This window comes from Parambassis ranga, chromosome 15 (assembly GCF_900634625.1).
Source record: "Parambassis ranga chromosome 15, fParRan2.1, whole genome shotgun sequence".
NCBI lineage: Eukaryota > Metazoa > Chordata > Actinopteri > Ambassidae > Parambassis > Parambassis ranga.
The window spans coordinates 13,139,914-13,153,541 of NC_041035.1; the positions used below are offsets into that span (position 1 = coordinate 13,139,914).

General features: G+C 42.9%; 1 protein-coding gene across 1 annotated transcript; it reads left to right on the plus strand.

Annotated features, from left to right (window-relative positions):
- The first annotated feature begins 688 nt into the window (after window positions 1-688).
- Window positions 689-9,464, plus strand: trim8a (tripartite motif containing 8a). Its single transcript, XM_028423925.1, has 7 exons — window positions 689-991; window positions 1,430-2,035; window positions 6,521-6,616; window positions 7,373-7,606; window positions 7,708-7,739; window positions 8,108-8,223; window positions 8,327-9,464. Exons 2-7 carry the CDS (start codon window positions 1,466-1,468, stop codon window positions 8,983-8,985), a joined length of 1,707 nt encoding a protein of 568 aa, XP_028279726.1. The 5' UTR covers window positions 689-991; window positions 1,430-1,465; the 3' UTR covers window positions 8,986-9,464.
- Window positions 9,465-13,628: the final 4,164 nt, after the last annotated feature.

Consider the following 13,628-nt stretch of genomic DNA (forward strand, 5'->3'; position numbering starts at 1 on the left):
AGCCAGTATACATACGTAATATTTAAAATCTTCCCTACATGTATTTTATCAATCAGGAGACATGGACGGATTGAGCTTTTTTCTTTTTAGTTGGCCAGCAATAAAGGCTTTTGGATTTCCACACAATTTTCTGATGTCTAAATTTACTGATTACTAGCAAAAAGATGATTTCTGTTGAATATACATATTCAATTTCTGCAAATATATAGATTTGATCCACCACATGTCTTTCAAAAGGCTTCTGTCAAAATGTACCGTAGTTTTAGTACCTTCCCATTTGTAAGCCTTGCTGTAGTAAATCTTGAGTATTAATTATCTATTATATATATATATCTATGATCTATTAATTTTTACATATTGATGACATATTAGTAAAACATCAAATCATCCTTTAGGCTTATTTAAAGTTGACTTATTCTGAGTCAGATAGGTTTTATTGACTTAGTGAGAAAGCATGTCCATATTTTCCTCTTTCCTCCCACTGACCCTCTCATGGGCCCCTGGGGGCCTCTGCTCTACCCAAGCCTGCCAGGACTCCATTTAAACCGGATCATGACGGGTCGCACAAATGTCTCCTGGTCTTTTTACAGTCTGTCCGGTAGAGTTTGCTGTGACCGTTCATTTTGCCTTCCTCCTCCTCCTCCTCCTCCTCCTCCTCTGGGCTCCTCCCCGTCTATGTATCAACTCTGTGACGGGTCACGTTATTGGAGAGAGGGGGGTTGTCGGTGTGGAAGCACTGCGCTCCCTTCCGACGAGTTACAATCTGCCTGCGCTTACCATCTAAAATTGCTCAGAAAGAGTTGACGGGAAGGCGAGAAAGCAGCTGAGAAAACCGGCCGGGAATCCGATAAAATCCCGGCGCTGAGCGCACCGCGGGACGGACGGCTGTAATCTAAGCAGAGGCGCTGGATCTCATCGCGGGCAGGATGACAAGCTCCACGGCATTATAGGCGCACCGGAGTCTGCCGACGACATGGAACAGAAATAGTTGGTGAGGTTGCGTTTTTCCCCTTAGAATACATCTAGTATATTTTATTAGACCGATATAATGTTTAAATAAGAGCAGGCGACGGGGCATTCGCGTTAGGATGAAATGTCAGTGAAGCTTTTATTAGACTACAGTCCCATTTTTATTCTGGAGCAAGTTGTCACTCGTTTAGAAACGTCTGTTCCTCAAAGAGAAGCCAGAGCCAGATAAAAATATATAAATGGATTTGGGATGTTTTTAGTTGAACTGTGATTGCACTTTACTTTGAAGAGTTAATCTTCCTCCTTGTGTTATTGTAATGCACTCTCTGATAACCTCAAAGAAAAGAATCCTGAAGGTTTGATTGGCTCTCATCCTTCTGTGGCTGCCTTTTTATTTATCACTGCAGAAAAGCAGCAATCCATATTTAGAAACTAATTCTCAGTTCTGCTCTTTTTTTAGTCTCACGCCATCGGTTTGGTCTTTGCTTAGGAAGTCATGGATGCAACCTGGAAAAACTGCTTCGAAGAGGAGCTCCTGTGTCCCATCTGCCTGAATGTTTTCGACGAACCCATCCAGCTGCTGTGCAAACACAACTTCTGCAAGAGTTGCATCTCTGAGGCTTGGGCCAAAGACAACGCTGCGGTCCGCTGTCCTGAGTGTAACCATGACTACGACCAGAAACCCACACTGGAGAAGAACTTCAAGCTTGCCAACATAGTGAAGCGGTTCAATGCTTTGAACGCAGAGAAAGTCCCCGCTGTGCTGCACTGCGTCCTGTGCAGGCGAGGCCCCCCGCTGCCCGTGCGGAAAGTCTGCCTGCGCTGCAAGGAGCCCTGCTGCCAAGCTCATATCCAGACTCACCTACAGCAGCCGTGCGCGGCTCCGGGACACCTGTTAGTGGATGCTGAGGAGCTGAGCGCTTGGACCTGTCCCAGTCATGAGGAGTACAGGCTGCTGCACTGTGAGGAAGAGCAGGTGGCTCTGTGTCCGTTCTGCTGCATCTCTCACTGCACTAACCAAAGACACACAGTCGGTGATGTGGATACACAACGCATACAAATGCAGGTACAGAAATCACACTGCTCAACACACCAATTTAGTTCAGATGAAAGGATTTCAAGGAGGCAGAGATTTCTTTCAGTTCACTAGTCTATAAAGGCTCTCTCTGGATTTAATCTTATCTGATGTGAAAGGACTGGACAGGTGAAAGCCACCCCTCTGGGTAGATGAAGACACACACACACACATATGTACAGGCATACGTCACACACTGCTTTTAACCTTGATCATACCACACACTCCAGACAGCCACGCCTTCCCATTAGCCGGGCTGTGCCCTCGGGTAGGGTGCTGTGATGCAATCTGCATCCGCCGGAAACAATGTGCAACATGTGCAGAGAAGGGGGGGGGCGGCTCCATGTATAGTTTGTTTATGTTCAACACCCTGATCCGGCTTGGAATGATGAAATGCACGCTGACACAATGGTCACAAGAGGTTTGGGGTCACTTTAGGACAGTTTATTTGGAGGAGTAAGAGACTGAAAGAAAGAATGTGTGTTGACAACAAGTGAATTATGATCGGCCATGGCAGGTTTGACCTCACAGTGCATGGGGAAATGTGTCTCACATATAGGGCCTTCATGTATTCGCCACAATTCTGGACTTTATTTCAGTTTTCATGTCTAATGTAAGTAGAAAGGTGTAAAAAAAAACAGCCACCCACACTGCTGTATATACATCTCTCCTCTGCCCCTCCCTTTGTATGAAGAGCTGGGAGTGAGATGAATTTTGTGTGATGTTTCTCTCTTCTTGGTGACTGTGAGGAAAGTTACAGACTTTTCTTCCTACAGTGTGGATCACAAAGTTCTACATCAGCCAGAGTCTTTAGTACAAACTGTTGCCCTGGTTCAGAGCTATTATTGGGACAAAAGATGTCTGTTCAGCCCTTTCCACAGCTGCTCTCTCTACACATGCTCACACCCACCCATCTTTCTGTTGTTTCACAACCGTATGTTTGCAGGGCAAATGGAGTTATCCTTGAGTCAGAGTTCCTGCCTCCTCTCACAGCAACATGTCCATGCTCTGGGCTTCAATTTGTGCATTCTAAATGTATTAATAACTGTGGCTATATTAGCCAAAATGTGAAGTTTCTTGGGCTAGTTGTTAAAGTAATTTGAGGCCAGAGTGGCTTCTCATCATTACTTACTTGAGAGGTCGTTCTCCTTGACAGAGCTGTGGTCTATTTTGGTAAAAGGATTTTATATTCCCCTGGCAGCACTCTTGTTGCTTTTGGGATAAACAAAGAGGGAAAAACCAATGTAGCTGTGTTCATATCTTTGGCTATCTTTGGCTCTCAAAGGACGCTTTTACAGTAACCTTTTGCAGACTTGCTGGTAATTTCAAGATGAGAAAGGAAGTTTAATATAATAGTAATGTTGTCCCTGGGACAAACGAAGGAGGAGGAGTCCTCCCACACAGCCTCACCTTGGTGTTCTCAGGCACCTCAGCAGGAAACCATCGCCCATGGAAGCTCTGCTGTTTGCAGTTCCTTGTATCTGGGCTGGAGTGAGTCAGTTCCCCAGAATGCTGAGGGCAGTCCATTGACAACAGAAGTGGGGAATAGTTGTCAGTTGATTGTGAAAGAGGCTCTCTGTTCATTGAGCCTGAGGCTCCTCATTTAAACATGAGCTTCCTGGCAACCTACGGGTGTCTGAGTGCCTAAATAGGACAGTGGGGAAAGTGATCATTGGCGGGTTTAAACTTGATAAAGGTAGGCTTTCATGCTGCTGCGCTCCCCCTCGGCCGCCTTATGCTATTTCAAACATACAAGTGAGACAAAACAGGAATGGCAGGAAACATGACAGAATGAGGAAGGCGAAGAAAAGCTGCTGGCATGATAACTTACGCACCATTTACAACACTAATAACTCAACAAAGTGTTCTCTCCTGTTCTGTCAATACCACATTCACCGTGACAGACTGACGGAAGGTAAAGTTTAAAGATGCTGTGTACACATTTCATGGAAAACCGGGAGAAGTACCATGTGAGTTTTCAGGGTGGAATCAGTTGTTATGGCGGTTGTTATCAGATTGTTTGACGAGGAGTGTTTAGCTGGAACTGCCTCTTGTGTAAGCAACATGTGGTGTGGAGACAGGTGTGGGATGTGTTACAGCAGAGAGAGAAACAGGAGCATTCTGCGCGTTATTAACATAAATGCTGCCAGTTGAGCACATGAGAGGATGTGACACATCGCCATCCCATAAAAACAAACACACAGGCCGTCGTTTCAATTGGTGCTCGTGGTGTCTGTTAAACTGATCACTTAGCATAACTAAAAGTTTGTCAAACAAACTTATGTCTGTGGAAGCTCATAAGTTTTGTAATCGTCTTTGATGATCTTTCATCACTGTGTGACCTCCTCTTTGAAACATCAGCGAGTTTTACAGCTTGTTTAATAGATAAAGCAGCGTGAGGCATGAATAATAATTACACAGTGATGATCAGTCTTTAACTGAAGCAGCTTTTCCCCTCATAGGGGGAAAAATATCAGCTGTAGCTGAGCCTGTTTTCTGGCTATGACTGAGAATCCTATAGAAGTGTAGGTGTCAATTGCGAATAAAATAAAAATTCAACAAGTATATTTAAAGGCGGGCTTGTTGCTACAGCAACTATAATGCGTCATTTTATGATGTAAAGTATTTGTAGTTTTAAAAAAAATGATGGCCAGCACTGCAGCAATTAATGCATGAAGAAATTATTTGAGATGTTTTTATCTAAGCACTTAAAGCTTCCCTGATCAATATTTTTGTATTAACAACAGATCAAATGGCTTTGTGTAATGTGAGAGCGGCCACTCATTGAGACAAATCCAAAGACAACTGTCACCTGATTCTGCAGTTCCCCCTCAGTCTGACTGAGCTTTTTTTTTGTATCTTTCATTTAATTGATTTGGTTTTATGGTTTTATATTTTCTCATTTACGTCACTCATCAGTGACATTTCCAGTCACAGCAGACAGTTTTAACAAATCAGCTATTCATGTTTCCTCAAAACCATCTCCCAGAAGTTTAGTGCTTCATTGCTTCTTCTGTTATTTGCATTGCGCTCAGACTTTATTATGCATAATTGTCATACACTGATCCGAGTGTCTGACGTTACCCAAGATCAAACTGCAAACAAAATCCTCACAATAAAATATTTAGCCATAAAGAAGACAGATTTTGGAAGAGACCAAAAAAAAATAAATAGAAATGTTGCAATGCTGGATTACAGTTTAAATACTACTGCTTTCCTACATTAGTTTGCATTGTCCATGCCCTCCTGTCTCCTCCAAGAGCCAGGGCAGACAAACATATGTCTCCGATGTGGAAAAATGTCAGCACTAAAAAATTGTTTTTAGAATATGAAAACATAAAAAGTGGGCTATTCAAATAGATTTCACTCATTTTTTAGATATTGTATTGTGGAAACTGTGTGTGGACTGTTGAAAGTGTTCAGCATTTTATTGTATAGTGGCCAGCCAGCAATGTGTCCATAAGACAACATGAGTGTTGTAAGCAGCTGAAGAGGCCTGTTGCTGTGATACCAGAATGTAACTACTTTGAAACTCGCTCACTTGAGACCACAGGAATGTCCTCATTCTCCCTATCTCTCTCCCTCTCTCTCTCTCTCTCTCTTTCTCTCTGTCTTTTGCTTCGAAGTTTTTGTTTCTTTCAGCTGGGTTCACTCTCTTTTTGTATGTCTTTCTCACTTTCTTTCTGTCCATTCTTGGCATGTATTTCATCCGTTCGTCCGTCGCATGGTGAGAGAGAGAAAGAGAGAGAGAGAGAGAGAGGGAGCGAGCAGATCCTGGCGTTGTGCACACAGACATGACAATCTGTCACTGACACAGAGGCCAGTGCAAACAATGGCAGCAATGCATGTGGCAAAATGAGAAAGCAGTGAGGGGTGGTGAGACACCCCCACCTTCTTGCTCCTTCACATACACATTAGCTTCCACATATAAATACATACACAAGGCTTTTGTTGCCATGACAGCAGGTTTTCTCTTATTTGGGCATGGTGCCTTTCCCATGCAGGAACAGTTCATTAAAAAGCGTACCTGCCCTCCCCTGCTCCTACTTAGCTGTCAGTCTGACTGCAGATTGATTTCCATCTCCTGCAGTAAATGGAGAAGGATTATGTTTACTGGCTCTTTTACTGGCCTTTGGCTCTTTTTGCACTCCTGATTGAGCCCACAGAGGACAAAGGCCAGTCCCAACAATGGTCCTTCCTTGATGTGGCAGGGTCCCTGACGAACTGAGGAGCAATCAGGGATGGATATATGCATTTGTGTTTGCTTGTGCCCTCTTAATGAGTAAATGCATGTGCTTTGTCCCTGGCAGCTGTTGTTTCCACTGTCTATTCAGGATTATGGAGAGAGTCAGGTCACAGCAGAGGCCCCTAAGTTTAAAGAAAGTTTCAGTGTGTGTAGCTTATTTTTTTATTTTCAGTGTATCTTGTTTGTGGTTTGTCTGTCTAATCCATCTCATCAATGTCAACTCTCCACAGGCCATGCTAATGAGGCAGCAAGACAGACTGGAGGGTCGTGTTCAGAACATCGATGAGCAGCTCAGGAAGCTGGAGTCAGACAAGACACTGATGAAGGTACAGCTCATCCTGCACATTGCATTTAAATACATTCATTTCCAAACTGGTCCTTTCAGTCAACACGTAGGTTTGTGTTGTAAATGTAGTCGACCGAAAATAAATTATTTTTTCACTGCATTGACTGTCGAAGGGAAATGTATATCAGGCTGTAATTACCTCCTGCAGTAATGTATAAAATGCATTTCAGTAAGTACTTCCCTGCTTTAGTTCTATACAGAAAGATGACAGATTCTACCAAATGATGCTAAATTGTGTTTAAGTCTGCATGAAATCAAATTCAGTGGAGTTTTAAATGATGCCTTTACATATACATCATCTAGATCCCAGTCGCTGGGAAGAAATGACTTGTGCATATTTTAGAGTTTGTAATTTCCTGGAAAAAGCAAAGAAATATTGATTACTCATCTTGCACTTAGATGCAAATTGCTATATTTACATCCCTCTCTCTGCTGCTGGCTTTCCTATGCCAACATGTACAACCCATAGTCTGTGGAAGAAGATGGAACAAACCCTCTGTGATATCACTCTGAAGAGTAGTTTTGAGGAGTGGCCACCTGAGAATCTGCAGTTCTTGGCACTTTAGTGTTCGGTGCGGCTCAACTCGGCAGTCATTGGATGGTCATCATGGACATCTTTCTTAATTACATTCGCGTTTGACTAAGCTCAACAGGCAATGGAAACACAGACCAGGCTGTCCTCATGTCTGCTTGTTTATCATCATGTCTCTGAGTCTCTCTTTTCATTTCTCCACAGGATGCAGTGTCTGAACTAAAGGAGCGTGTCAGAGCTCAGTATCAGAGGATGCACGCGCTTCTAGAAGCAAACCAGGCTGAGACCATGCAGATGCTGGAGAACACTTACACAATGTACACGAGGAAGAACTCCCAGCAGGTCCTGCAGCTCAATGAGAAGCATCAGGAGGCGGAAAAACTCCTGAGTTCAGTGCAGACGTCCCTCCAAAGAGCAGAGAGCTTAAACTTTATGAAGGTACAAATCTCAGCGTCTCCTTCTGTTTCTCACACACGCATTTTCATCCATATGATGATTTGAAGGGAGGCGATGTGTCTGAATGATTTGTCTTTTTTCAGAACACAAAACCCTACCAGCTGCTAATGGACCGGTAAGCATTTCTTCCAAAAATTAGCCTGTTTTTTAACACTCATTCTGCTTTTAATTATGTTTAAAACAAAGGAACATGCTATGAATATCCTCATATGGACACAGGACTGATGGCTGATATGGATGTGAATCCTTGGCAGTCTCTTAGTTTGAATGAAAAAGAAAAGTGGAACATTATATTGAGTCACTGAGCTGAACAGATATTTAGTTCTTTTAATTTAAGCCATTTTAAATCAGGTGTCAGTTTTCTCTGTATTTAGAGTTATTGATGACGTGGCTAGTCTAGTTATGGGTTATGTAATGTAAATAAAATGTGTGAATATGGTTGTCATGGTCTTGTGTGTGTGTGTGTGTGTGTGTGTGCTTCAGGTCAAACTCTCACCTGAGCAGTGCCATCCCTCCACTCAGAGTGGGTCAGCTGAACTCTCACCATTTGCTGTCAGACCTTTCAACGAGAGAGAAGAACCTGAGGAAAATGCTGGAAGGTTGGAATTCTAATGAGGCTTATTGTAAAACATTTACCAGTTTCTGGAATGTGACATGGTGTGAATTATTAATTATCTCTTATGCCACACTTTCCATTCTCAGAACCGTTCAACGAGGCATCCGTTCTTGAGATTGTCCACTCTCACAGCGGCTCTGCCGGCTCCCAGCTGGGGACTAGTTCCGGACTGCAGAAGAGGAAATACAGCATGGCTTTTCTGGAGAGTAACGCTGAAAACGCCACCTCCCAGGATCCTCCACCTTTGCTCTACAGTCACAAAAAACCCTTCCTGGCTGACCAGAGCCACCGTACTTCCTCTGTGTACTCCTCAGAAGTCCTCTCCCAGAATCCTCACGCTGGTCCCGGCCACAGTCGGCTCCTTGAGGCTTCAGCCCATCACATGGTGGGTCTAGGGCCCAGCTCCAGCCACCACTCAGGGACCATATTCCCATCCTCCCACTTCCCCAGCGGAGGTGCCTCTCAACAAGCCATGTACGAAGGGAGGAAAGTACTGATGTGCACTCTGAATAACTGCTGCTGCTCCAGGACCCCCGCTGCCCGTGCCAGGCCTCCGTACCCAGCACAGGACTCCTTCCCGTCCATGACCTCTCAGGAGTTTCCTTCACAGGCCCCGTTACCTGCAAGTCAACCACTGCAGCATTACCCCATGAGGGGACTGATGGAGGCGTCTCCGACCTCCAGACACCCAGACTTCTACGGGCTGTATGGCCAGTCTTCAACCAAACACTATGGGACCAAGTGATAACCTAAAATTGGCATTATACTTTTTGTTCCTTTCCATTGTGATTCGGAGATGCAGTGTTTTTGGGGGGGATTTTAAATCCTAACTTTATATTTTTATTTATTTTCTGTTTCAATTTGACTGGAATTGCTAATGTGAACGACGTAGTCTTAAATCCATTGAAGCGCTGAACTAAAGAAGTGACATATCCTTCATCCAGAGTCCTGGCATGGGACTCCAGAGACTCCAGTGCCTAAAAAGACTGTTAACACACTCTTATTGTATACTTGCAATTTCCTAGCTCTTGATTATTTCCTGTTTGCAGCTGAAAGCATGCAGGGAGCCTTTCCATGCACTCCAAAGTCCATGTGGCTTTAGAAAAAAAAAACACTGGACATAAAAATGCTTGTCAGGTTTTTCATGAATTTTTATAGAAGATTATGAATAAACCAAAATCCCCAAATCTGTGGAAAATAAATAAAACGAGCAAATTAAATTTCCTCCTTGTTGTATTATCTTTTTTTTTTTCCAGAGTGAGGTGTTAGTTATTTTAAACATAGTGTTTGATTATAGGTCCGTGTTGCACATTATGTGAATGGGCCACATGTTTGACTGTATTCAGAGTTACTATATCTCATGGTGGAGGAGGTTTGGACAATAATTTGCCACAGTCCAGCCCACAGCAGGCCCATTATCTGCCAATTTAGGACAGCTCACTTCCTCGTCAACATCCTGGTCTCTGGCAAAATCTCCATCTCATCCCTCTTTGTCTCATTATTGGAGCTGGTTGTCAAGTTAGGTCAGAGAACGAGAATAAACTGATGAGTAGCACCTCCCTCGCCTCCTCTCCACTTGGTCTTCCCTCTCCCGGGGTATCATTTGCTGGGGCTCAATGAGGAGGAGGCAGAGGAGAAAGAGGAGGCTTAGAGCGGTGGGTAATATAAGCACAGAGTTTTAATGAGGGCTGGGACAGTATAGTCATCTACTCATCTGTCACTCATGCTGCTTTCATCGTCCCTCTACCCCCACCCTGCCCCCGATGGGATGGCGAGGTAGCGGGAGCGATCTGGGGGGCAAAGATGGGGCTGAGAGGGAGGAGAGGAGAATGGGTTTGATCTGGGGGCTTGTTACATTGTTAGGCAGATGCATCAGTTATTTATGAACTATAAAATGTTGTGCCTTCATGTTTCATTCTGCCATTTTCCTTTTCAAAATTTTTGATATCAACTTGGCCGCCTTCAGCAGCGAATACATGAGGGAGGAGGAACTGAGGTTTAGTTACAGTGTGGCAATCTGACATTTATTATCTGTGTGTGTGTGTGTGTAAGCCAATTAGCATTCCTCTTGTTCACTGCTCCGTCTTTGTGTGTGTGTGTGTGTTATAAATGAAACATACAGCAGATATTCTAAAAGAGGCCACGGCATCAATTTAATCCATACAGATAATTTAATTTACAGCTCTCTACTGATGTCAGTGTTTTATACAGCAAAACATACAGTCATACTACTTAAAGACAAATGTGTGACTTATGTGTGTGTGTGTTTGATTTACAGGCTTGATGGGGGTCAAGTCATGTGTTATGGGTGAATGTGTGTTCAGGTGCCGGCGCACAATTGGTCAGTTAACTATCCATTTTCTCAAATATGTGCAGAATTAAGCCTCTTTCTGTGTGTGTGTGTGTTCACAGTGAGGTTACATATAGGGTAAAGGGTGAAACACTGACAGCTCTACTCTGTTGTGGCAGGTGTGTTGGGACTGTATATATGTATGAGTACAACACACCCCTGCCTCCAGCAGGACATCAGCCTGTGTGTGTGTGTGTTCAGTGCATGGAGAACTGTGCAGCTGTTCCTTGTATGCTTTTTCCATTTGGAGTTCAGGTGGGCTGTTTCTTTTCTACATATTCTTGCACCTCAGTTCTTATTTTTTCATTTTTCTCAGAGTATAATAACATTATGAACTGTATGCTATGTCAAATGTTTGCAACCTCACATATAATAACAGTTCTGCATCAAGCCTGCAGATACAGGGCTGCTTAAGCCACAGTCACAGCTCCTGACATGATACCACCACTGTGCTTTGCTGTAAGGAGGACTTCAGGTAATCTATGAACCTAAACAGACTTCTTGGGCTTCTATTTGTAGTCTAAGAAGACCAACCATGTTTGACTTGGTCACATGCAGGTAAATAGTATGTATGGAGATGAAGAGTTTGTCGAGTAAATACCATTAACAAAGCCATTGTTGTGGTTTTAAACTGTAAACCAGCAGTAAGCCCTCTGGTTCTGAGGTTCTGCTGGTAAAGTCTGTCATAATGAACTGTTTCCTTCACCACAGATTTATGACAGAGGCTTGCACGTTTTTTGTCCTAACTTGCAGGGGTGAACTGTGGGACAGAACAAACACAGGTGTGTGCCCTTTAGAGCTTTCAGTGCAATTTGCCACAGGTGGTCTCCAGTCAAGTCACAGGCCAGGATAATTAAAGCATAAGGGATGCACCTGACCGCAGTTTGAAGTGTCACAGCAGACAGGAAGACTAAAGAAGAAAACTACACATTTCAGAGTGTGACTCAAACATTTTTGACTGTAGATATTTTTTAAAATAAATTCAGTGTGCAGTAACATGCACAGAGACTAAGAAGATCTGATCTAGAGAGTATCTGAGTGTGAGAGCAGTTTGATGAATATTATCGACATTTGTGGGAATACATTTGCACAGCTTGCAGCTTGTGTAACTGTCCTGTTGGTTCAGCAGTGGATGTTAGAGGTTGATGACATAAAAGCGTTAAGTGTAGTATGGGGAATAAATGAGTAGCTGTTAGTGTTATTAGTCTGAACACAGACACACACACACACTCACTCACACTCTTTCCATTACTTTGACAGGAACATGGACATATACAGCATAATGCATACAGAGCAGCTATTCATCAACCATGCAGAATTCTAACCTTCATCTGATAAGGCCTTTGAAATCTGTGCCAAAACATTAATCCACAACACACACACACACACACACACATATACACACATAGTGCACAAACATCAAAGACAAAGATCCGTGGCCAGTGTTTATTGATCTTCAGGTCTATTTTTGCTTGTGGAAATCATTGTAACATAAACCAGTTCTCTGTCAAGTTTCAGCTGAATGGAAGCAGGCACCAATGTAAAAACAATGTGTGTGAAATGGGCAAAGGGAGGAAGAGGAGCGCTGAAAGTGTGCTAATGTGCTGCTGCCTATATAATCACAGCAGGCATTTCAGATCAAAATCAACAGGCATTTCAGGGTCTCTGTGGAGAACAGCTGTATCAGCTCCTGAGTAGAAACAAGTGGTGTCAGCTGTTGCCATGGTAACTTAGGGCCATACTAGAATGACATGTTCAAGTGTCAGAGGTGAAAACAAATCAGGTATCTTTACTACATTATTGCTCTTTATTATGATTTCCTTATTATGTCCATTTTCCAGCAGCGTTGTATTTTTTTTTTCACTCTAAACTGCCGAGTGGAAATGATTTTTGAATGACAGCATCACTCATGTGTAATAAAGCAGAAAAGTAAATAAAGAAATAAATGTGTGCAGGGAAAAGAGGAGGATAATGCAAAAGAAGAAAATACATAAATAAACACAATGAAACATTAAAAACATCTATATGAAAGGGCACTTAATTCTGTATGTATGAGCTCTGTATGTTGATGATCATGTCACTAAAACAGCCACAAAACATCACTTTAACTTTTATTTTATTTTAAATTAGTTTCTCCATTTACATTGTTTTAAGGGCCAGCAGCACAGGTGTATGCATCTGGCCTAGTTTCTCTTTCTGTTGTGTCAGTCACATTACTGGAGTGTCTGCACCGACTGGCTTCCTGGACTAAGTGTGTACTACATTTTGCCTGCAGTGTACCTGTTACTTAATGAGCTAATAAATTAAACGAGTGACTCAGCATCAGCCACATTTATTATGATGAGCCAAAGTTCCCGTTGTACTACCAGGTACTTTCAGGTCATAAGTGACTGATAAAAAGTGAAAATCAGTCACCCAGGTGTGTGCTTATCTTTAATAATTCCACAGATCAGCAGTAGGAACTCTCAGAACGTCCAATTTTATTACATAAATTGCAAATGTATATGCTTCCAAAAGTGCATCCAAAAAACACAAAACAAGGCTTATTTAAAACTCTGCTCTCCGGACACATGGTAACCTCTATATATGGGAAGGTGAGGGCTAGAACACGCCACACAGATGCTGAACTATAAAATGATCATAGCCAGTAAAAATGGCGTAAAGGTTCACAAAACTCCAGTCGGATGTGGTTTATGAGTCAGAAAATAAGACGCAGCAGCACCTGCTCTCAGTGAAGGTGACATTAACTAGTTGGTGGATTGTTCACACATGACCTCTCATAGATATGCTCCGATCTGTGAAAGCAGGTGAATGTGATCTCATCATGAGGCCGTTACTCATGTTGTTTTCTACTTATCACCTTCAGAGCTTGTATCAAGGGCGTCACACAGGTGGTCATTTCTCATGTTACCATGGCAGCACCAGACGTGACTGGGTTGCGGCAACCTTTTCCTGACATCTGCTGTTCAACGATGTTTCTCGTTAGCATTTGAATGTATTTTCCATCAGGAAGCTGGTCTTTACACTTCATGTTTCAG

What these genes read in the sequence shown, in the direction of transcription:
- trim8a (XM_028423925.1), top strand. Translation starts at nt 1,466, where the DNA reads ATGGATGCAACCTGGAAAAACTGCTTCGAAGAGGAGCTCCTGTGTCCC. An exon ending in CAGACAAGACACTGATGAAG is followed by an intron (nt 6,617 to 7,372) that starts GTACAGCTCATC and finishes ATTTCTCCACAG; the next exon opens with GATGCAGTGTCTGAACTAAA. An exon ending in AGAGCTTAAACTTTATGAAG is followed by an intron (nt 7,607 to 7,707) that starts GTACAAATCTCA and finishes GTCTTTTTTCAG; the next exon opens with AACACAAAACCCTACCAGCT.